This window comes from Epinephelus fuscoguttatus, linkage group LG11, assembly GCF_011397635.1.
Source record: "Epinephelus fuscoguttatus linkage group LG11, E.fuscoguttatus.final_Chr_v1".
NCBI classification, from domain to species: Eukaryota; Metazoa; Chordata; class Actinopteri; order Perciformes; family Serranidae; genus Epinephelus; species Epinephelus fuscoguttatus.
This window is the reverse complement of record NC_064762.1, coordinates 17,843,958-17,868,402: the sequence shown is the minus strand read 5'-3', so window position 1 is coordinate 17,868,402 and position 24,445 is coordinate 17,843,958. Positions and strand designations below refer to the sequence as shown.

Genomic DNA, 24,445 nt, shown 5'->3' with positions numbered 1-24,445 from the left:
AAGTCTGTCCATGAGTGAGTGAGTGGGTGATTGAGTTATTGAGTGATGAAGGTAAACCATTGGTCAGAGTGAGTGATGACGTGAGAATAGGTGTTTCCCCATTGGCCATTCGAAACAAATAGATGCATGCAGACGTGTAATACAGTATTCTTCATTTTTTACATCAAGTGTAGCCTGATAGCATGGTGGAGTTAGCAAGCCAGCCAGCTAACTAGCCAGTAAAATGCAACATCTTAATGTTTTATTGACACTCTTGTAGGGATGTCACGATTACTTGATTTCACTATTAACCGCGATTTTAAACGCCACGGTTAATTATTCATAAAGATTCCTCAACACCGTCACTATCCAAAGATTATGCCGGGACGCGGAACCATATACAGTTGGTTGGCAGATCAGCGCAACTCTCACGGAACAAAAACAAAGTTACACAAGCGGTACAGGTGAATAGGCGTCTCCGAGTGATAAAGTATGGATTATTTATGTTTCAAAGGGCATCTGTAAGTCAAAAGCTAGCAAGATGTTTTTTTTCCTGTTTAAAAATTCTCTTCTCAGGTCCAAAAGAAATGTTCAGAAACATTTTTGTGATATAGTTTACAGAAAGTCTGTAAAGAAATACATGTAGCATTTGAAACCTTTTTTCACAAAAGGGAAATCCTGCTGTGGATGTTTAACACAGAGGTGATTTTTGTTTCATTCCAATGGGATTATTGTCATTAAATCTTACACTCTTTGGTTACTTTTCTTTGTTGCTATATTATTTTTGTTATGTTGGCATAAATGAAATAAATGAAACTTAAAGATCTATAAGGAGTGTTCATGTGATTTTACACATTTATAGTGTGAAATTAATTAATGCATAATAATCGTGAAAATCATAAAACCGTGATTATTTCTCTGACAATAATTGTACCAAGAAAATCTATAATCGTGACATCCCTATACTCTTGTCACAGTGTAGCAACATCACATTGCTATTATTAGATGAGTGACAGCTTTGTTTTGCTCATTTTCGGTAGCCATGGTAACGTTAAAAACAAAAGCATGGTGGAATTAGCAGGCTAGCTGGCTAACTAGCCAGTCGGGTCTAAATGGCAGTTTTGGATGGAGGAAGGAGATGATCACCTCATCAGTTTGTTTGAGGAACAGCTGCGTCTGTATGACACAAGCATTGAATTTATTTAAATGTTATTGAATATTTTCTGTTACAATGGCAGAACAGGTGCCATCATTGCTATGAGAAGAAAGTGGAAATAAGACACTGAAGCTGAAGTGAATATTACGTGTTAAATTGTCAAAACAGGTGCTGCCACCGATAAAAAGCTTTACAAACTATTGTTATAGGCAGAGCTTGGCTGTGACGGTGGTCAAAGGCTGTGTAGCCACCACCAGTTGTGCAGGGACGTACATCCTCGACTGGAGCTGAAGAGGAGAGAGAAGGGTTGTGTGTAATCCAGAGAAAGGAAGTTTGATCAGTGGGTACAGATCTAGAGAAAGCAGCTCCCTTCTGCTGCGTGACTGTGTCTCACTGTGTTGTGAGTTTTGTGGGCTGCACTGCAACAACGGGCCCAGCTCATGCCAGCTCTGTAAAGTGAAAGTCCAAGTCAACGAATGTCAAACTAGGTACATGCCAGTCACTTCCTGTTTCAAATTAAAAATCCTCATTTCAAATTAAAAGCCCCCCAACAATAATCTTATTAATTTAACACTCTACTAAACTCTTAACCCCAACATATTGAAGCAATGTAAATGTGTTCCCGTTTTATGTGTTCCCGTTTTACTATTCTCAATCACTGAACCAGATTTTCAAAGAAAAAAAAGTTTGGTTTTTTTCTAGTTATTCTGCTACAGTTGAATTTTTGCAAACTCATCAAACAGATACTATTAAAACAGCAGAGCTCCCATATGCAGCCATTTCCCTTCCAGAGCTGACTGAATGGACATACTGTGTGAGAGAGAGGGGTGAGGGTATACAGTAAATGTCATGAGTAGGATTCAGCCCAGTTTTGTGACCGTCCCATCCTTCCTTTTACTCTTTTCTGTCTTACTTGTTTTTGTTGTTGTTGTTGTTGTTTTCACACTTTCTTATTCATGCTTTAGCAGTTCTCTGGTGGACAGTGCTCGGCAGCGAGCCATTTCCAGAGAGATTAATAGTGGCAACACCTCACTCTGTGAAAGCACACATGCCTGTTACACTGTTCCCTTTAAGAAGTGCTATTAGTAAAGGCTCTTAAATCATGTTTCCTGCCCTCATTGACCTTTGACCTGTTACTCATTGTTTCACAGAACAGGTTCTCTCTCTCAGTATTTGATGCAGCAATGAAACCCTGGAACCATCCTCGAATCCATGAACAGTCTGTCTCTGACGCTGATTGGTTGGTCCATAAAAATTCCCCCACTGTTCGGTGGCCTCAGTTCTTGCCCGATGAGGCTGATATTTTGCACGTAGGTCGAGTGTGTGTGTGTGTGTGTGTGTGTGTGTGTGTGTGTGTGTGTGTGTGTGTGTGTGTGTGTGTTCAGGCCAATTGGCAGTTGTGGGGGGCAACACATGGATGCATTAGTGTACATAGTCGCAGCAGTTCTGAATTGGTTTATATTAAAATCAGATTAAGTCTTAAACAGTTGCTTCAGTTCTGTGCAGACATTCCTTTTCTAGACACAAAATCAAATTTGTCATGCAAACTTGTTTTTTCTGCCACTTCCAACAACACTAATGAAGTCTCAGTGTTGATAAGAGCTTGCCAAACACCAAATAGCTTGCCTTTGGGTTTAGCATTAAGAGTTGTGTAACTTGTCACTAGTGAGCTGGGATTAATGTTTGGGCACAGGGACTTTAGGGATAGTATGTTTGTGAGTAAGTAAGTGAGTGGCAGTTTGTAAACTGTGGATTAGGTGATTCTACCACCTCTTGGATAGAGGGTGAAAGTGGTTAATTTCCTCATTTGGTTGTTGACTGGTGCCGTCATGACAACACTCTACTTATCCTGTTGGTAGAGTTTACTGTTAAATATGTAGGGTTACAGTCATCAAGAATAATTCACGTGATGGACCACCTTATTCCTATTGTGGCTCAATCAAAAGATGTGTTCAGCCCAAGATGAAAATGCTAATTCACTCTGTCTGTGTTTATTCCCTGTATTTTCATGAAATGTAAATAAGAGTCAGAGAAATACATTGATTGGTTCTACTTGTAGTGAAGAAACAGTACCTGTAAAAACTGTTGCCAGTATGTTCTGTGAAATTGCCAGAGTAACAGGAACCCTGTTTGTGGACAGAGAGATTGCTGTTGAATTTTTTTGTCTGTTACCTATTATGTATTTGTTGATTTTAGGGCATTTTGCCTTCCTTTGATAGACAGTAGATACAGTTTACAGACAGGAAATGCCAGGAGAGAGAGAGAGAGAAGCGTATGATATGCAACAGAGGTCCCCAGCCAGAATCAAACCACAGACACTCAAGTTGCTGGTATGTTTTCAGCACCATAAAAAATACCATTGTATTGGTGGTACAGCTAAAAATCACAGAAATGGATATCCTAAAGTTGCAATCTCGTTGCTAGTCCTTATTGAATTGGCGACAAAATAATACCACAGGCCACAGAATTCTGGAGGCAGCAAAACAAACTGCTGCTGTTTTCATAAAGAAATTGGGCCTTAATTGGCCTTTCGCCATCATTCTGTGAGTAACTGATCTGATTTACTGCTGCAAAGGGCATGACTCCGCGGACAGTAGGGCAGCATGAAATCAATCAATGATTTATTCATTTGTTACATGAAGTCATACAAAATGTGATCCCGTCAGCTCCCGCAAAATATGCATTGCAATGTAGACTTATTTTTTGCATCTTCTTAAATTGTTGGCTACTGCTTTGTAACTGTCCATGATTGTAGATGGTTCTGGTAGTCCATAGTTTCTGGTTGTGAAATAATTCAACTGTAGCTTTGGGTACAGTTGCTTCTGTTGTTGTACAAATTAAATCCGATTTAAAGTTGAAATTAAAGTTGCACCATGGCTAAGTTAGAGGTGTGCAGCCTGTCACCTGCAGCTCTTCATTTAACCGTGTCACTCCCATTTTAGTGTCTTTACACTGGCTTCCCATCAGGTTCAGGATTCACTTCAAGATATTTGTTCTCACGTATAGAGCCCTCCACAGTCAGGCACCTAAATACGTAAGTGATCTCCTCCATCCATATATTGTCAGTAGGTCTCTTAGGTCTTCAGAACAGAGCCTACTGACAGTCCCCTGCACCAGACTCAAAACAAAAAGTGATCGTGCCTTTGAAGTTGTGGCTCCAACACTTTGGAACTCTCCTCCTTTAGATTTATGATCTGCAGTCTCTATAGAAATTTTTATAAAACAGCTGAAAACCCATCTCTTCAAAATGGCCTTTGTCCCACCCTGAATTGTCCAGTGCTCGTTCCCTGGTATGTTTCTGTTTTTGTTGTATTGCCTTTGTTTTTATTGATTGCATGTTTTATTGTTATATTGCTTGCCTCTGGATATTCTCATTCATCCAGGTCATAGTTATCTCAAGGCAATTAAATCGAACGCAACTGGAAAAACCAAGTCCAGTTGCATTCGATTTAATTGCCTTGAGATGTTATATTGCTTGAATTTCATTTCTGTGAAAGGTGCTGTATCAAAAACAATATTATAATTATTTTTATTATTATTAACAGCTCACTGTGGCTGCTCCTTTTTGTTTTTTTGCTCCATGCAATATTTTAAACTGAGCCGCTGTCAAAAAATGTCTAAAATGGTGTCTTGTTTTGTAGATGCATATTTGATGAAAGATAACAATAAGTACTAATCTCACTGAAAAACACATCACGTTTTCCATTACTACTTTATAACATAAGTCAATTTTAGTTTTGCCAGTTAAATGCTTTTAATGTAAAGCTGCAGCAGTAGGAAATGCTTGGTTTACACTAGCAGTAACGTTAGGTTATTTTGTTTATCTATATAACAGGGACAGTGCACAGCTACTTTGCCTCAGAGTTAGCTAAATTTCATCTGTAGTCCCTGGGCAAGAAACAGAAAATAATTTCTCTGCTAAAAGACACTATTGTAATTAAAATAAATAAATAAATAAATAAATAAAAATGCAATTTCAAAATAAAACATATTCCTGACCCAAAGGTTTCAGCAATAAGACAACATCGAGTTAATACAGCATTATTTCCGTAAATGTCAGCCCTCAACACCCAGTTCATTTTCACTGCAAATATATAAATATTGCAATACTCCCATTAGTGGGCCAAAGGTTCAGTTACTATTGTGTGACCTCATTTGGCAAGATATAGTCACCTAACAGACATTTATTGAAGATAAAATCTTCATTTATTACTTTAAAACCTGGGCAGATAAAACTAAAACCATCCCCAAGGGTAAAACCACTAATGGCTCGTGAGAAAATATTTTTTGGTAGTTTTACTTTGGCTGAAGTTGAGTGTTAAAGTGATATTGAACTGGTCTTTTTTCTATGCCAGCCTGATCTACAGTAAAACACAAAAGTGCTCTTCAAAACTTGCGACTCAAACTCTTTAGTCTACTTTCCAGGTACAAAAACAAAACTTGCTGACCACTTGTCGTCACTTAGTCGTGGGCTTAGTTTAATATCTCTCTTTCTGTTACAGCCACCAGTCGCGCAGATGAGAAGAACCAGAAGGGATCCCCCTCCCGGGGCAAGGGAATCAAAGTGGCAGACACTCCCCAGCAAAGAGACGAGGAGGACAGCATAGCTGGGAAATCAGACTCCACGTCTGACCACTACCAGCCTCCCACAGAGACTATGGTATCACTGACAACTGCCTGCGTGGTATCTGCTGTTGCTCAAACACTTTACTGATCTCACTTGCACACGCACACAAGCGTGCATCTCACTTTGCCTCTCTGTCTTTCTCACCCACTTGCTTGCTGCCTGTGTTGATATCAATTTTTCACTGCCAGATACACATAACGCCTTACTTACAGGCACGCACACACACACACACACACACACACACACACACACACACACACACACACACACACACACACAAACTTACACACACCCACACAGTCATTCTCACACAGACAAAATTTGCAAGAGAAGAGCAGCAAAAACTGGAGGGGTGGTTCTGTTGTTACCGTCTGACTTATCAGCGCTTGTCAGGGAGCAGTGATTTGTACATGATTTATGAGTCACTGGATTGTCTGAGGACCCCCTATCTAACAGACCTGTTGTCGTGCTTTGATGATTGCCAATGTATATAGGGCTTACTATATGTGTGTAGCGTCACACACTCACACATTGTACAGTTTTCACAAGTCCATAAGACAATGACAGTCAGCTGAGGTTTATTTGTTTTGCTGTTGTGACTATCAGTGATGGCAGCGATACATCTGGAGGACAACCAATCATTTTAATGTTCCCTCTGTAACTGCACCTCATAAAGACGTATCATTAATTTGACATTCACAGCACTAGATTGAGAGAAACATATCTAATTGCAATAGACCCATCAGGAAGTTTGTTTTGGTCACAGCCTGTGTGTGTTACAAATATTTTTTTTAGTACAAAGTCTGTTCGACAAATGAATCCAACAGTGTAGTGACAACAACAGCAATGAGACAGATCATGTCGGATCCCATAGATCAGATCAGCAGCAGGACAGAATAAACAGCTATCGATCACAAGTAAGACCATTGATCAAGACTTACAGCAAAGGGCCAGTGATTAAAGCACTGATTTGTGCTGCAGGGACACACACCAGACATATTGACACTCAGTAATGGTAGATTGATGGTAAAGGCTCCTATGGTGTAATCTGTTTTGGGACTTAAAAACACATGTTAACATGTGAAAAAACAACATGGTGATGTAACTGTAGCCTGAAACGAATACTTGCCCCCTGAGTGACCGAAGAATCCAAATCTGAGACAGTACATGATGAATAGAAGTCATAGTTTAGTCATGTTTAACAACAGCAAAACTACATTAAAATGTCTGTTAACAATCTCTCACGCAACTTGAGCAGTAGGTCTCATTTATCCAGTCATATGCTCAGTACTTCCCAAACAGACAGCCCTCTCTGACAGGGAACTGAACAGAAAGAGAAACTTACCTATGCTCTCTTCAGAGCCAGACTCCACTGACAAAAACTGTTTTGAACACAGGAGCTGCTGGTCTACCACTGCCTCAATCAGTTAGTTTGTTTGTGTAGCTTTGGTGTTTGAAAGAGTTAGTTTTGGTCAGCTAAGTCACAGAATAACACACACTACTAATTGAGGCAATGGTAGACTGGTTTTCATGTCGCCCACCATAGTTGATGAATCTAAACTTACCCCTTTCTAGTTAGGTGTCCAAATTGGCCAAGCAGTTGCTGAAATATCATCTACATTTGTGATTATGCTAATCAATGCTAATTATGCAATTTTCCCAACATATGCAAGTATATGCCAGTTTCCAAATGCTGGGGACGTATTCTGTACATTTCTAACATAAGACTTTGGGAACTCAACACTACCATCACTGGGTTCACATTGTTAGCAAAGAGATTCTCTGGAAGGCTACTAACTGAAAATTCTGTTTTCTCTAATTTGAGGCATAGTGACAAATTTAGGCCAAAGCAAGTGCATTTTCAAGACAGAAAGGTCAACTTGGGCTCAGATTGAAGCTTATCAACTTGTGAAGTTTTCTATGTACAAGTGAAGCAGTTGAAGCAGTGAAATTTCATACTAAGTGATGAAAAATAATCATTTTCGATGAGGATTTGTCAAACGGACAGTGATTTTTTTATTTTTTTTTTAGTATGTTGTGTGTGTGTGATATTTTAAAATAGAATAGCAGCAAGCTCCATAACCTTATTTTGCTACATCCCCTTTGTGTCAGGAGACTCCTAGCCAAGTTTCATACTTGTATGACCATTTATGCTTTCATAGTGCCCTAAAATTTGCATTTACATCATTTCGCACCCTGAGACCAAACAGCCCTGAGTTGGGGGACATCATGAGGGCTGGACCAGGTTCCCGGCCTAAAGGTAAGTAAAATAAGTAAAGCAACACAATAATACAAGCTACAAATCAAGGCAGTGGTAGACCAGCAGCTCCTGTGTTCAGTGAGGTAAAGTTACTGCTTTTGTCAGTAGAGTCCGGCTTTGAAAAGACATGTTGGTCATGAGCTGTGGATAGTGACCAAAAGAATGAGATTGCGGATACAAGCGGCTGAAATGAGTCTCCTTCGGAGGGGGAGGAGATAGAGAAAGGAGCTTGGACATCAGGAGCAAGCTCGGAGAAGAGCTGCTGCTCCTTCGCATTGAAAGGGGTCATTTGAGGTGGTTCGGGCATCTGACCAGGATGCCTCCTTGGCACCTCCTGTTAGAGGTGTTCCTCACAAGTCCCACTAATAGGAGGCCCCGGGGCAGACTCAGAACACACTGGACAGATTACATATCTCATCTGGGCTGGGAACGCCTTTAGGCCCATCGGGAGGAGCTAGAAAGCGTTGCTGGGGAGAGGGACGTCTTGGATGCTTTGCTTGACCTGCTGCCCACATGAACCGGCCCCGGATAAGCGGATGAAAATGAATGAATGGATGGAGCCTGGCTATGAAAAGATCATTGATAAGTTTCACTTTCAGATCAATTGGAAATGGCTGTCCGTTTAGGAAGTTCGAACCATATGACTTGATAAATTAGACTTGGATTATACTGCACGAGTGGTGTGAGAGTTTATGAACAGATGTTTTGATATAGTTTTGCTGTTGTTAAACGCAGACCCTCAGTTTTCTTCACAAATTCAATGTAACACAGAGCGAGTAAGTTATTTAACCTTTATTCAAGCAGGAAGTCCCATTGAGACTAATAATCTATTACAAGAGAGACCTGGCCGAGATAGCAGCCAATCAAAACACATTTAAAATGCAACAAATACAACATATAATACAAAAATCCCCAACAACTATTCAAACACAGTGGCCTCTCAAGAAAAATAAGCATGTCTTTATCAACACCTTGTTATGATGCCCTTAAATTCATCAGTGGATATAAGTGTTTTAATTTAAGATCCTTTTGACGATCCGTGTCCAAGGTGCAGAGTAGGAAAATACATTACCTGAGGTACATTAAAAAGCAACCATCTGGATGAGTATAGCTGGTAACTACCAGAGCTCACGCACAGAAGGGAGCAGAGGTAGGCCAGAAGTTTGCCCAGTATTGCTTTATAGATAAAAATATACAATGTGCTGTTGTCTGCGAGCAGTCAATGACATCCAACCAACTGACCAAATCATAAAGAATGCAGTGACGAGTATATGACCTTGCATTTGTAATAAAACATAGAGATGCACAGTGTACTGAATCAAGGCTACGTTGATAGTTTTTTCTCAGCACTAAAAACAAGATTTATTTATAAAATAAAAAGCAATCTTTACCCTAAGCTTCCTGACTAGAGCAGCAATATGTAGATTTAATGAAAGCCTATACAAATGGGGTGAAGTATTCCTTTAAATTTATTCATAAAGGTGTACAGTGGTGTTACAAGGAGTCATAACAACACACAACAGGCACAACACAATCACTCCCTACAAATTGTATTTTTTAGGCTCTATTACAACTATAAGCACAACATCGGACAGAGTAATACTGTTTACTTATGGCTAATTTTTTTGTTTTGTGGAATTCGTCTTGCTGTATTAGCAGTCTCACCTTGGGATTTGTTGAAATTCAGTCTTTTCTGTTCAGTGAGATGGATGTGGGAGCTGCCACCCCTGATATAATCTTGGCTAACACGCCCTCTGCCTCCTCTCCCTTTGTGCCAAGCATGTGCTTCTGTCAGAGAGGGCAGGGAGCAGCAGAAACAAAATAATGCAGTCCTTTAAGATCTCTGTGTCTCTCTGAATAATCAGCACTCATGCACTTTACAGCTGTACCCTCACAAAACACAAAACCAATCTCATGTTGGCTGCTTGTGTTTACAGTGTTGTGCGCCGCATGCATTATGCTGTGTATGTTTTTATTTTACAATGCATGTATCTGTCTATCACATCGTGTCGAAGCTGTGATGTGGGTGTTGAATATTGACTTTGCTTGTCTGTGTTTCACAGGGTCATAAGTATGTGGTGCAGGCAGAGGTGCTCCGTAAGAGCTGGGACTTGGATGAATCTCAGCTGGCTTTCGTCCATATGCTCAGAGACTTGGAGAAGAGCGAAATGAGAGGTACATAGTTAAGACAATCATAAAGCTGACATCAAACAGTCAGCTACACCGAGCCGCCCGAGGGACAAACAGGAAGGAGAGTCACGGTTTTTATTTTGCTCCCTTTGAAAGCATGAAAATATGCTCAGTTAATTTAGTAAAGTAACATAATCTTGATCTGAGCATCCAAATAACAGCCTAAATACACATCATGCAGGGTTTACATATCCTCAAATATCCCTATATTGGGTCATGAAGCCTTTTCATGTCTGCATTTAAAAGTTTTCAGGATTTCAGCCCCGGGTTCTGAATGGATTTTCTAATATACGGACTTCATGTTTGTTTTTGCACAGCTTATTTTTGTGTTGAGCGTGAAATGTGGCAGATACTCAGCAGGCAGTGTCAGGGGCCAAGGCAGACGCTGTTTGTTCTTTGCTTCCGCCAGCCAGGGGCCTGTTAATCACAAGCCTAATGAAAGCCAAATGAATACAGCTGCTTTCGCAGATCACAGAGTGTGATTTCTTGTGCCCACTGGTCGTCGGCTGAGGCAGTAATCCCGTCCTTTGCCACCAACTCTGCCTCGACGCCTTTAATCACGCTGCACAAATTGGATCGATTGAAAAATCAGGGCTTTGAAATTTGCGAATGCTTCTTAAAAAATGTTGAGGGGATGAATTAATTGCGACAGGGGTGGATGCTGATGTGGAAGAGGTGACAATTTGCATGATTGCCTGAAGAGACAGGCTGGCCCCGCTGTCATTGAATTCTCATTCTCGTCCCTCTGTTGCTTCTGACAATAGTCCTCGTATTTACTCATTCAGTTTGCATGGTGTGAAATCTGAGGATGATATTGTGCGTGTGTGTGTACGTGAGTGTATATGTGTGCCTTTGTGTGGGAGGCATTCCTAAACCAACAACCAGATATCAGATGTGTTTTGACTACAGAGGAAGACAAAACTCTGGTTATATATATATTACAGTTATAGTCGTGTGCAAGCTCAACTGTAGCTATGCTGCGTGTTCACCCAGTCGTTTGCATGTGCTTTCTGCTCATAGCTACATCTGAGCACGTTGAGGTTTGTATGTTCGGATTTGTCCGTGTGTGCGTGTGCAGGCCAGTGTCCACACAAAACCTCCTGTGGTATTCCAATAAGCCTGTGAAAGTGGGTCGATGGGAAGTCAAATGAAGTTGGCTCTTGCCCCCTGGTGCCCTGGGAAATATCTCAGCAGGAAAGTGAATTAATTTCACCCAGTTTAACTCTGTCTCAGTGGTGAGGCTGTGCCCTTGATCATGCTCCCTACATGCTACATGGATGCACACGCACGACATGCCACGCCGAGCTTTGAAACCGCTTTAACAAGCTGTTTAACAAGCTTCAGTCAAAATACTGTACTGCGCATGTTTAATGAATGCACATTTACCCGTCTCTGCTTTAAACCCCAGTATATACCGTTGAGCAGTGAGCTGTGGCTGTGCGTGCAGTTGAGGCAGTGGTGTTCATTTCCCTGCAAACCTCTTTGACATTTTCTTTACTGTGCTGCATTTTGAGTACCTAAACAATGCGGCTGTAGGCTCTCAGTGAACAAAATCTTTTTTGATACATTCTATTGAAGTTTGGCCAGCTGAAAATCAGGTTTCAATACATGTATCAGCCCGAAATTACAACACAGATTGATATTTATATCCAATTTGAACACTGAATTTCGTTATGACTCTGAGATAAGAGTAACTCAATGAGCATGCACCAAAGCTGTTGAGGCAGAATGGCAGGGTGGCAGCTAAATGATGGATTATTATGCCTCTCTATAGCAGAGGAGTGAGACTCATCGTTAATGCTTCATCTAAGCTGGGGGTTGTGTTCACTGGAGCTATGAAGTGCAACAGTGCCATCTAGCACACATGTGACCACACAGCACATACAGAGCACTTTGTTACACTCCCACTTCAGCTGGGCTTTACTTGTGATTAGTAGAGTGTGAACAGGTACAGCAAATCAGTTAGACTAATACAAAATAGAAGAATACAATAACCGCTGACAACACAAGGTAGAAACAATAGAAATAATCAAATGAGACAATACAAAATAAGCAGCGTGCTGAAATTATTAAAAAGCTTTTTTGAACAGATACGTTTTGAGAACCAATTCAAAAGATGTCAGTGATTCAGCGAGCCTCAGATCCTCAGGCAGGGAGTCCCAGAGCTGAGGGGCGTTTACTGAAAAAGCCCTGTCACCTTTTAGTTTTTAGCAGGGACTGAGGAACAGCCAAGATAGGATGTTCCTCAGTCCCTGCCTGAGGACCTGAGGCTGTGACCTGGCTCAAAGGGGAGCAGCATCTCAGCAGGGTAGATGGGGGCTAAGCCATGAAGTGCTTTAAAAGTGATCAGTAAAATCTTAGAATCAATTCTAAAACTAGATAAACATAACAAGACTATAACATGATGACAGAGACTTTTCTTGTATTGGTTAGTAGCAGGGGACAACAGAATGACTACAGAGAGTGATGCCGGTGTATTCACACTGCAGAAAATTAATACTAAAAATGTTTCAAGATAAGATAGAACTTAATCCTGAGGGAAATCACTCATATTCAATATTCACAAATGAAAAAACAATGCTAATATACTACTATAATAGTATTATAGCTAATATATGATATACTAATTATAGTTCCAGTATTATAAGGTTACTCACTTAAATGTTATATGTATATATAAATATATATATACACTGTAGGCCTGTCAAAGACATGTCAATTTCAGAATACTGAGGCATGCTGAAAAAATATTTTTTTTTAAAATACCTGCTAACTGTAGAATATTTAGTTCAACAATAATAATAACTTAAGTTGCATATATTATTATTATTTTATTATTTGAATTACTTATTTATTTAATTATATTTATTATTTTATTATATTCAATTTTATTTTTAAAGTGTATTTATTTTTTCTTGCCAGGGTTGGGGACATTATACTTATTTTCTTTGTTGAAACATTACTGTTCACGTTTAATGTTTAAAAAAATATTGTTTAAAAAAAATTCTAAAAACTAATATAACAAAGTGCTCCTCACACAAGGACACACCAAAGAAAGCAGGTAAACACAGTCAGTAAACAACTACAACAATAAAACAGCCATAAAAACAAAGAAAATGTGGATTAAAATGCACAAAAAGAAAACAGAATAATCAAGAAAAAGTCAGATGGTAAAAATGAGTCCTGAGAGATGATTATAAAGAAGGCAGTTTAGTTTAAGTTCTTCAGGTAAGCTGTTCCCAAGGCGTTTAGAGCAAACGCCCTGTCACCCATACTCTTCAGCTTTGACCGGGGAATAGCTAGCAGGGCCTTATCAGAGGACCTCAGGGTGCAGGGCGGTGAGTAATGATTTAGAAGCTCAGCCAGGTAGCTCAGTACCATACCATGCAGGGCCTTAAATGTCAAGACTAAGAATTAAAATCAATTCTGGAACCAACAGGCAGCAAACGAAGGGGAGCTCAAACACGGGAGATATGAACATGCTTATGTGATTTGGTTTAAGTCTTGTTGGCTGCTTTTTGGACACCCTGAAGTCATATGATAATGTGTTATTTAGTGACAGTAGTCATGCTTTTACATCACATGATGATGTATATGATGTATCATTAACACCAAGGTGACAGTATTTATCACGTAAGTACACAGCTGATGTTGTAAATGGTGATGTGCATTATCTCTGTTTGCTAAATGCAGTATACAAGCCTGAGGACTTGAACCGTTCACCCACCACGGACACACCGCACCAGCGTGAGCACAAATCTGACATACCCAAAGCCAGCCGCAAAGGGGAAGGTGACAAGGAGAAGGGGAAGCCAGCTACCAACTCTAAATCTGGCTCCAGGCAGGCGGTAAGACTTCACCACAGCACAAATAACAAAACACCATCATAATGTCAGCTGCAGATTGGTCATGATGTTATATTATGAATACATGTCATATGAACACAGAAGTAATCTTCTCACTGCCTACCGGTGGTCACTGTGCAGCCGAGGGTACGACCCTAAAAGGTTTTCATCACAGCTGCCAAATTGCATCTCCAAATAACTGTTGCGTTCCATTAGCTTTTATTGGAGTGGAGATTTTTATTTGATTGCAAGAGGCAATTATATCCCAATGCTACATATGAAAACCATTCATTAAACGAGTCCTAGCAAGGGCAAATGCAATAAAGATCATTAACTGAAATTAAAGGCCGAGCTTTGCTTTTATAATCTTGACATAAGTGCGTATTTTTGCGTTTTCCACACTATCTAGTGTTAGAACAAAGTACAGTTGTATTTGTCATGTAAAACTTAATAAATATTAGCAACAGTAGTCATATTAACCTTTCTGAGCGGAGGCACTTCAGCTGAGCACACACTTAACTCCACTTCACAGATTCCCATTCACATTTAATAAGATTGCTATTGAACTCAATCCTGACATCTCTTTTTATGATTTGTTTCATCAGGCAGGTCAGCATTTACGTATTTCATTGACTGCTGTCGGCTGACTCTGAAACACTAGCAAACAGAGGCTGGCATCAAAACAACCTGTACTACCCCGACTGCCAGGATGACCTGTATTTATTCACACTGAATAAGAGATACTTATCGCACACTATAATCTCCTGCTGTATAATTCTCAGTGTGATTGTCTTGGTTTAGGAGTCAGAAACACAGCTGCTTGAAAATCTCTGATCCATGTAATAAGTGGCTTTTATTCTCTGCCTGCGCGACACGTCAAACCCCAAAGACAATGAAATTTGAAAGGCAGATTTTTTTCAGAAAAGTGGTCTACATCACTAAATTTCCATTTCAGCAGCACAGCATCAGTGGAGGTGCAGCAGAGGACGTGATGATCTCTGAATAAATGAACTGAAAATGATCTATTATTTACAGTGAAGACGAGACGGCTGAACAGGACATATAATCCAGGCTGGCTGTGTACCAGACTGCTGTCTGAGTGGCTCATTGATAGAGACATACTCATAATGTATTGTGCTACGGTGACCTTCGTCTGGGATGTTTTGTGCTTCACCGTGTGTGCTGTGTTTTCGTCTGAGTGTGTGCTTATTGTGGGCTGTGTGTGTACGTGTCTGTGCAGAGTCTTGACCTGACTAAGGCAAACTGGACGCTGCGTGTGGTCAGTGACAAGAGCAAAAGCGAGAGCTTGGAGGTGACGAAGGACACGGAGAGAGTAGACCAGATTAAAGCCATTAAAAAAGCCTGGGAAATGGCTGAACCAGGTCGCTGTGCCAAGGTAAAACAGCAGTTGTGATTGTAATGGGGATTTAATGTAATTACTTTTCAGCTGAAGCACTTTCAAAAAATATTATCTCTTGGAGAAATGTGGAAGGTTTGATTTAGAAAATGTGCTCAAGGGGACACTTTGCTGATTTTCAACCATCTTTGTATCGTCACAATTTGGGTAGTATGTGTAAATCAACTGAGGTAAACTTCCCCCCATGATGTCAGCACCCAGATCTCTCTGCTCCTTTGCCAGCAAAATTTTGCCAGTGAATTTTTGCTCTTGGGTTGTTCCCTGAACTACACATTGTACTTCCGCATTTTTGAATGCCTGCTGCCACAGACACGGAGTATACAAGTGGATTGAGAGAGAGGCACACACCCTCTTCCTTTCTCTGTCAAACTCAGACCAAATGGTAAAACTAGGCAGTGCTGATCAAATATAAACCAAGATTCTGTTACTCTATTGCCCAGTTGCTGCCTAAAATGTCCTCAGAAACATATTTTAGTGCACCATTTGGCTGTAATATGAGACATTGTAAACACGGTGGGGGCACCATACTGTTTCCTGTATTGTAAAAACGAAGGCTAAAAACACCTGCCTATTTCTCACCTAAAATGTTTTCATAAACATATTCTGTTTAACTGAAATACAAAATGGTTTGTGACCAGTCAGCAGCTTTATTGTTTTTGGATGAGTCGAAACCAGTTTGCATTAAGGGTGTTTTCACATGTAGTCCTTTAGAAACAAACTGAACTCAGTCCTCTTAAAGTGGACCAACAGAAAAAGGACTCAGTTCTCTTTCTGATCAACGTCAGCTCTGACGGGGCCTCAGTCCTTTTTCTGTTCACACTGTAGCCTATATTTAATATATATTTACATATTTTTCCCTACTTTGACGTGGCACTGCAGTGTGGTAATAAAGCCCCTCACTTTTCAGATGAACTTAAAATTGGAGGAAAACCTAAGTGTTTCTGTGCTGTAGACTATTGCTGTTTGATGTATTCTACATTCCATATTTGGAAACGTGCAGTATCTTCCGTGGACCAAACTACTCCTCGCCCTGCGTCCTTGCAAGCGTTATAGGTCTAAGTGGTTTCCTCTGATTTTTCAAGCATCCCAACGCAACAGCATGTGATCTAGAGGGCTTAATACAGTGGCAAAGAGCAAAACGAATCTGGAGTGCTTTGTGTTCATAGTGCACAGCTTAAGTGAACCGCACCATGGAGTTGAAGCGAACCGTACTCCAACCTCCTCAAGAGGTGGTCGGAGTACGGTTCGCTTTATAGGGGGTCTGAGTTCTCTTGGAGTGTTAATATATGTGCAAAAAATGCTGAGTCATAGCTCTAAGTCCGCTTAGAGGGCTGAAAAGGACTGAGTGTGAAAAGACCCTAAATTTGTGTAGTCATATAGCACCATTTTAAAAGTGTTTGCATCTTTTTACTGCACAGGCAGCCCAGTTTTCTGAGAAGGCCGTCTTTCCAGCAATTGAAAATCTTCTTTAAATACTGTTCTATAGTTCACACTACAGACAGAACGTTTTGCTTTTCTTTTAGGCTTTCCAGTCTCGCCTAAAGTTTCAGAACCAACTCCAACAGCAAGCAGGTGATGAAACTACAACAGGTGATCAGACTGCCACAGATGATGCAGAAAGTGAGCCAGGTACCATACTCAAGATACACACACACTTACATACACATGTGTATTTGGGCACTTTCTGTTCCCAATACTTATTAGTGATGGAAAAAGTATTCAAAATCTTTGCTTAAAGGTCCAGTGTGAAGGATTTAGAGGCATCTATTGGTAGAAATTTCAAATAATATTCATAAAAATGTTTTCATTCACCTACGTCTAATAATTTAGCTTAGAATGTTTATATCTACGTAGGGAGTGGGTTCTCATCCTCAGAGATCGCTGTGTTGCACTGCCATGTTTTAACAGTATCCCAGAACGCACAAACCAAACAATGGCTCTTCACTGAGCCATTTGGGTTTTCGTGTCAGCCACCATAGTTCTCCTAGACGTTTGGCACTTCAGAGAAGTTTCAGTTCTGCAACCTCACTACTAGATGGTGCTAAACCATTTAAGTAGACCTGAAATACCTGTTGAATACAAGTAAAGGTCCTGCATTTAAAACCTTAAAACCTTACTTAAGTAAAAGTATTATTAGCTAAATTTACTTTAAATACTTAATGGTGAAGTATTTATAGCGCAGTAAAATGTTCCCAGTGAGTGTTTTACTATCAGGTATGATTTTTTTATTTATTTATTTTTATTTATTATTATTATTTATTTTATTTTTTTATTTTTGTTTTTGGATAAGAAACTATAATCTGAATCATGATGAAAGCTGTCACAAATTAAGTGGAGTAAACAGTACAATAATCATCTCTGAGATGTTGTGGAGTACAAGTATGAAGTATCATAAAAATGGAAATGCGAAACTAAAGTACAAGTACCTCAAATTTGTACTGAAGTGCAGTACTTGAGTAAATGTACTTAGTTACTTTCCACCACTGCTTCTCATACACACTATTACTCACACTCCTCATATACAGTATTGTGATGAGGCCTTATCTGATTGGTTCTCTGACAGCTGCTTCCAGATCTGGAGCTGGCACCTCTCTCAGTGCATCTAATGAAAAGCTGACTGATGCCTCCCCTCCTCCCATGGACTACACTCCCTTCATCAGGTGCTCCGTCACTCTGACACTCACTCTTTTTCCATTGATTTTGAATTATTAGACAGGAGGAGTATAAAGGCAGAATGATGATTAGAGCAGATTGTAGCTGTCACACCATAATGTGCTCACACAGTTATATAGGCACATCACTATATGTTACCGAAATATCACTGTGGCTGGTAGTGTCTCTATAACAGACATCGGTTCAGCCTGATCCAGCAGACACATTCATATCTGTGCCTAAAGGGCAGCAATGGAGTAAAATACATAAACGGCCAAGCTCTGTATGTTGCAGTCCAGTTGCATAATGCAGTTGTTGGATCAGTGTGCTTTTCCAGCTGTGTGAGAATTTAGTCTTGGCTTAGGGGACTGTGTGTGTGTGTGTGTGTATATTATCAGTATGCATGTTGCAGTGTTGGAGGACACACCATTATCCATACACTGCACACTACACTACTTGCAAGTGAATTCCTGTGTTCATGACCTTTGCTCTCATTGGTGCTGTGAACAGCAGTGTCACCAGACTGTATGCTTTGGCTTGTCTGAAAGGGCAACACATAGACAGTGATGTATACTGTGTAATGTATAGACATGTTCTCCATAAATAACCTCAAGAACAATTCTCACATTATACACTAGTCTTTATTAGGCTTTATGTTATGAGTCACACCATCAACTCACACTAAAATATAAAACTAAAAAACAACAAAAAAACATTGAAGTAGTGACACATGACTTCAGTTACCAGCAGCAACAACATCCCAACTCTCTCTATACTCTACTACTATACTGTCTCTATGCTACATGGAGCTGCAGAAATCAAGTGCATGTTGTCTTAAAACTCTGATCTTATCTAAACGCACAGTTAAACATTATTCAGTCCCTCCGTGCATCTGCTTCATGGCTGACTCGATCTACACCATTTTACACTGCACAGCCACAAGATGGAAATAGAACAGCTCCACAATGTGACTGGCTTCTGTCACCCAGAGCTTCATAGTCACCTACAGACATGGAGAGCTGTGCTCAGCATTGTCAATAGAAAAATCATGAATATCTTTAATATCAATTCACAGTTAGTGTCACCAGCACTGACTGTTTGAGTTTCCTTCTCGTCTATGTAAAGTGTCATCTTCAGACTTGTGTCAGTGTCAGTGCTCTGAGGGGAAGAGTCTCCCTTCACGGTTCCCTCCGAGCCTCCCTCTGCTCTCCCTAACACCACCTCTCCTGTCCTCCCTCCATCTCTCCCTCTGTCCGTCCCTCTCCATGATAAATGAGATGATATTTGGGTCTGTTAATTAGAGAGCTATTTCAGGACCCCAATGAGCTTGTCGCTCCAATGAGATGTGCCCCTCTCCATCCTTTCCTGCTGTGGGTGTATGCATATGTGTGTGTAGGAGTGTGTGCGTGTGTGTGAGCGACCGCACCTGTGTCCGTGTCCAGCTGCTAATGGCTGCTGACAGTGTGGCCTGCAATCTAAGCCGAGAGAGAGATCCCGAGGAGGAGTCTATTAGGGGAGTCTGATTAGTCTGCAGTATAACTCTTTCTAGCAAAGGCCGCCACCACAGGGCACGTTATAGATTCACACACACACACACACACACACACACACACACACACACACACACACACACACACACACACACACTATCTCTCTCTCTCTCTCTCATGCGTGCCATCTTTAAAACATTGGCACACACATTGTTGGAGGCCGTGAAAAAGGTTGAGCAGGGCAATGTTCATTAAAGCAAATGAACTCCTTCATCACCTCCGCTGGCCTCCCCTCTTCATTAAGGTCAGCTTATAGGAAATAAGCAGCCACATTTAGCACTTACATTCTCTCTTTGAGTTCCTCCCTCTGTGTGTGTGCCTCAGAGGGCCACTCTCAGTCATTTCTCTTTGTCAGACACATGTTGACTGACTAACTGCTTTGCTCACTCATTCTATCTCTCCTCTTTACACACACACACACACACACACACACAAATGTCATTTACGTTATAATCCCAATCCTTAGAGAGAAATACCCAAATATGGGGGTTACAAGCAGAACCAAATAGACTTCTCAGATATCAATCTGGATATACGACTTGGGGTATGAGATAAGGCGTGGGACTGTGTGTCTATAATTTCCTCTGCCTATCTCTGCATTTATCAGCCACATTTCCATTTTTATTCCCCCTGCCTGTGGCAACATTGTCAGTGGTTCCATCTCACAAAATAGCATGTAAAATCTGGTAGAATTTGATATATTTTCTATAGCTCGAGCTGATATTTTTTTAACATCTGATCCCTTTAGAATCTGGTGGAAGATGCAACTGCACTACACTGTATTTCTCAGAGAAAGTCTTGAGCATATATTTAGAATAAATCAACTAAGCAGCATTAATATTCTGGTTAGAGACAATATTGAGAAGGTGTTAGAGGCATTGGAGCATGTGACAGTGAATTAATGTTTCACTGTGTAAGATTTAGGAGGATATATTGGCAGGACTGGAACATAATAACTTTGTTTTCTTTCATGTATAATGACCTAAAACTAAGAATTGTAGTATTTTTGTCAGCTTACCTTTTTGAGCCCCATTTCCACCGAGCAGTACAGTTTGGTTCAATTCGGTACACTTTTTTCTGTTTCCACTGTGAAAAGTTGTGGATGGTACCAATAGAACCGTTCCGTACCGTCCCCATTTTTGGTCCCCCCTCTGTTGGGGTACCTAGCACACAGATCTAGTACTAAAGGGTGGAGCTGTGAACACTGCAGTCTGTTGATTGGTCAACAGAAGACGGTCACTCTGCTCAGGGCTGAGTTGTGGCTGGTTTTGAGGCTCATGTAACCACTGTTCATACTGTGGAGAGTTTTACTAGAAAACTGTAACTATAAAATAAAAGGTTGTTTTGCTGCCTCTCGCAGCAGCTGGAGTCAGTGAAAAAAATAACTTAATTCACTGGGCCGACTGCCGGCAACTTTTAAGGTGGAATGTTTACTTGTAACGTTACTCAGTGTGTGAGTTGACAATGTGAATCCATCAAAACACCTTAAATTTCAACTTCAACCATTTCATTAGTTTTTATAGTTTCTCTTGGATACATACACTTTTAGTAATGAGTGGATCTTCAAGGGTTTAAAAATATATAATTTCAATGTCGTTATGTGAACTGCATATACACTCATCCTCACTCTGAGAAAAATAAAAAAAAGTGTTGCGGAGCCTTGTTCCTGTGGGCTCCAGCAACACTAAACCCCTGAGCTTGCCTGAGGGGACTAAATGTGCAAACCCACTATTTTTAAATATCCCATGGGGAGAGACTCTCACTGCAGCCTGTTCTATTTTGTTCTTAAAATGTTGGCGTGCAGCCTCGTTCTGTGGACGATAAACAAGGTGCAGACTTCCATCTGTGTCACCGGAGATGAGGAAATACAGTAAGAGCTTGACAGAGCAGTGAGTGACAACAACCCCGCCCAGATTTAAGGGTACTGTTTACGGTGGAAACACTAAACAGACCCAGGTAACACATCAGAAGAGTTACTTTTGGTTCCAAAGGTACCATACTAAAAGTGTTGGTGCAAACAGGGCTTTAGATGGGGTTTTTGTTTTTCGCATCAGCCAATATAGTTCACTGCCCCTCTGTGATGAGTGCCTTAGAAAAACACTGATAATAACACTAACTGCTTTGTTCAGTGTTTTTCCAGGTTTTAATCACCTGGGGTCTCATGTAGAGCCATTGCATGCGCACAAATTGAGGCCTGAAAGAGGGGTACACCACTTTCCACGCAAAAGCTGTGACCTGTTAAACCAAACTTAACGGGAGGCTGTGCGCATTTGTACGAAAACTCTTACCCATGTGTACGAACATTTTGGAGAAGGGAAATTGGCAGTGCAGATGGTGAAATGGTGAATTGAAGCCAGACTGTAAAAATGAAATATGAAAGGAATCATTACGCATATGATGATTCCTATCACACATTAAATTTCACCTCATATCACACGTTACTGATAGATTCACTTTGTCATAAACACTCAGTCCAGACATTTTACTTGTGCTTGTGCTAGTGAGCTGTAACTTTTCCATAAATGTCTGTCAGATATAAAAATTATAATTCAACTCAAATCTGTCATTGAATTCAACTGTTTATTTCTTCAGCACTGTCTCACCATCACATTCCGAACTGTATGCCGCTGTCACTCGTGGACAGCGATGGAGCGCCTGCATTAAATAGTTACAAAATAGTAATAGTATCTTCCAATACTGTAAATATATATCACCAAGCACAACTTTACTTTTCATGTAGTTTTTGTGTGTAAAATCAGTGCAGTGAACACGACTGTGCGCACACAGAGCACACTGGCTGCCACACACACTCTGCCTTCTCCTGTCATCTTACGTACATCCTCACCACCTGCACATATGGACTGTAAAGTGTCCTAGTAAAGTCTGGACATCAATCCAGTGACAGTTCTCCTCGAATTATTAAACTTCATATCCTCATTATGAGTCTGAATCATGATGCAGGCCAAGATTGTCCCGATCATTTTGGCACGGTGCGAAGCAGATGCTGTAAACATGTAAATATGGCCGTGACATGTGAATGTTGCTATGATTCTCTGTAATCAGGCATCGATCAGCAGGCTCATTACTGTGCATCAGCATTCATGAGGTGAAGTGTTGAATGTGGGCGTGTAGAGGGCGGGATATGAAGCCGATCCCCCTGCGGAGAGCTCCAAGTTGATTTGGGATATTATTTAGTATGCTCCATTGTCTGCTTTTGACCGCACGTACACTTAGAGTGTGGATCCTACACGCTGTTTTAGAAATGAGACCCCTGGTCTGTTTGTTTCGGAGAGGAAGAACTGAACGTCTGGAGCAGGTGCTAGGCCACCAGCCCGTCTCCACCATGCCAAACATCATTGGAAAAACACAAATTTGTAAAGTGAAACTGCTTTATTCAGCATTTTTATCAGTTTTAATCACCTCAGAGGAGACCTCTGCTGATTATTCCACTCACAGTAAAAACCTCCTGAACAATAAAAACTAAAGGAATTCTAACCAGAAGTTTCAACTGGTTGCAGTTTGCAATCCTCACCACTAGATGCCACTAAATCTCCCTAAATCTTACACACTAGGCCTTTAAAGTGTACTTACACATTGTATCAAGTCCTTGTGTACGTCCATAGACGGCGAAAGGACTTCCCGGTGCTAATGGACTCACAGATGGAGGAGATCCAGCAGAGGGAGCGCTTAGAAAAGATCCAGACTTACCGCTTGGTCCGAGACAACGTGCTGGAGCATCAGAAACAGCAGGAGCTCAACAGGAAGGAGCTAATGAGACACCAGCTGGAGATGTATGAGAACATGCAGGTCAGTCAAGACAGCGATGGTGACTGTGTGATGTCTGAGAGCAAAGACGTAGACAGCAATATGATCAGTTTCGACTATCAAAGTAAGAGACAGCGAGCAGGATCTGTCGTCAGCCTCCTCTCCCTCTGGTTAGACATCATCCTGTAACTTCTCTCTCTTTGCCTCTCTGTCTCGTCTCCAGGCAGCCTTGTGGCAGCGCTGCAAGAAATTCCTCGACGCTTGCGAGGCATTTAGCAGCCGTCAGATGGCGACTGTGAAAAAGGAACAAGAAGAGAAACAGACTCTGGAGGAGGCCCAGCAGGCGGTTCTAGAAAAAACAACCCCCACCTCTGCTGCCACCCAGCAGCCCAACAAACGTGCCAAGAGTGCTGGCAAGAAGAAATGACCGTCACTGGCACTAAGATGCAGTCTCAATTTTCCTCAGCAGGCACTTCTCAACAAGTATGTTTGAGTGCAGAGGAATCTACATTTAATCACATTGTAGCCTTCCTTTATGTCTTCTGACTCTTCAGCAATATAACTAAGGATTTTGTTAATGTTTTTGTACCAAATGTTTTCATATTTTTGCATTTATTCTGTATCATATTTAAAAAATATTCCTTTAGCACACATGTATATCCTCCATCTTTCATGTATATATCCTGTTGTAACAGTCACTCTCCACCTACAAAAACAATCTTTGTGCTCATTTCATTCAGACTGTATCAAATATAACAAATAAAAACATGGCTGTCAGTGGCTGTGTGCATTTTTCACCGCACTGAGAATGTCAGGCCATCTCACTCGCGATGTATGGCTTTGACTTTTTGATGCTCGGCGCGCCTGATTATATTCCGCAAATCTTTTGTTTCCTTGAAGGTCACTGTATCGATTGCATGACTCAGGGCATGCTGGATACAGCCAACCTCCCACAAGCTGAGTGGTACCGATTGATTGGCTAATTGATATATTCGTGCTGATAG

At 40.8% G+C, this 24,445-nt stretch overlaps 1 protein-coding gene across 1 annotated transcript in view; it reads left to right on the top strand.

Annotated features, from left to right (window-relative positions):
- Positions 1-24,209, top strand: part of adgb (androglobin) — a 79,356-nt gene extending 55,147 nt beyond the window's left edge. The window contains exons 28-35 of the mRNA XM_049589388.1: positions 5,638-5,795; positions 10,086-10,197; positions 13,906-14,060; positions 15,298-15,453; positions 16,998-17,103; positions 18,038-18,134; positions 23,300-23,483; positions 23,665-24,209. Coding sequence (XP_049445345.1) covers positions 5,638-5,795; positions 10,086-10,197; positions 13,906-14,060; positions 15,298-15,453; positions 16,998-17,103; positions 18,038-18,134; positions 23,300-23,483; positions 23,665-23,868 — 1,172 coding nt within the window. The 3' untranslated portion in view covers positions 23,869-24,209. The remainder of the gene's footprint in view (positions 1-5,637; positions 5,796-10,085; positions 10,198-13,905; positions 14,061-15,297; positions 15,454-16,997; positions 17,104-18,037; positions 18,135-23,299; positions 23,484-23,664) is intronic.
- The last annotated feature ends 236 nt before the right edge of the window (positions 24,210-24,445 follow it).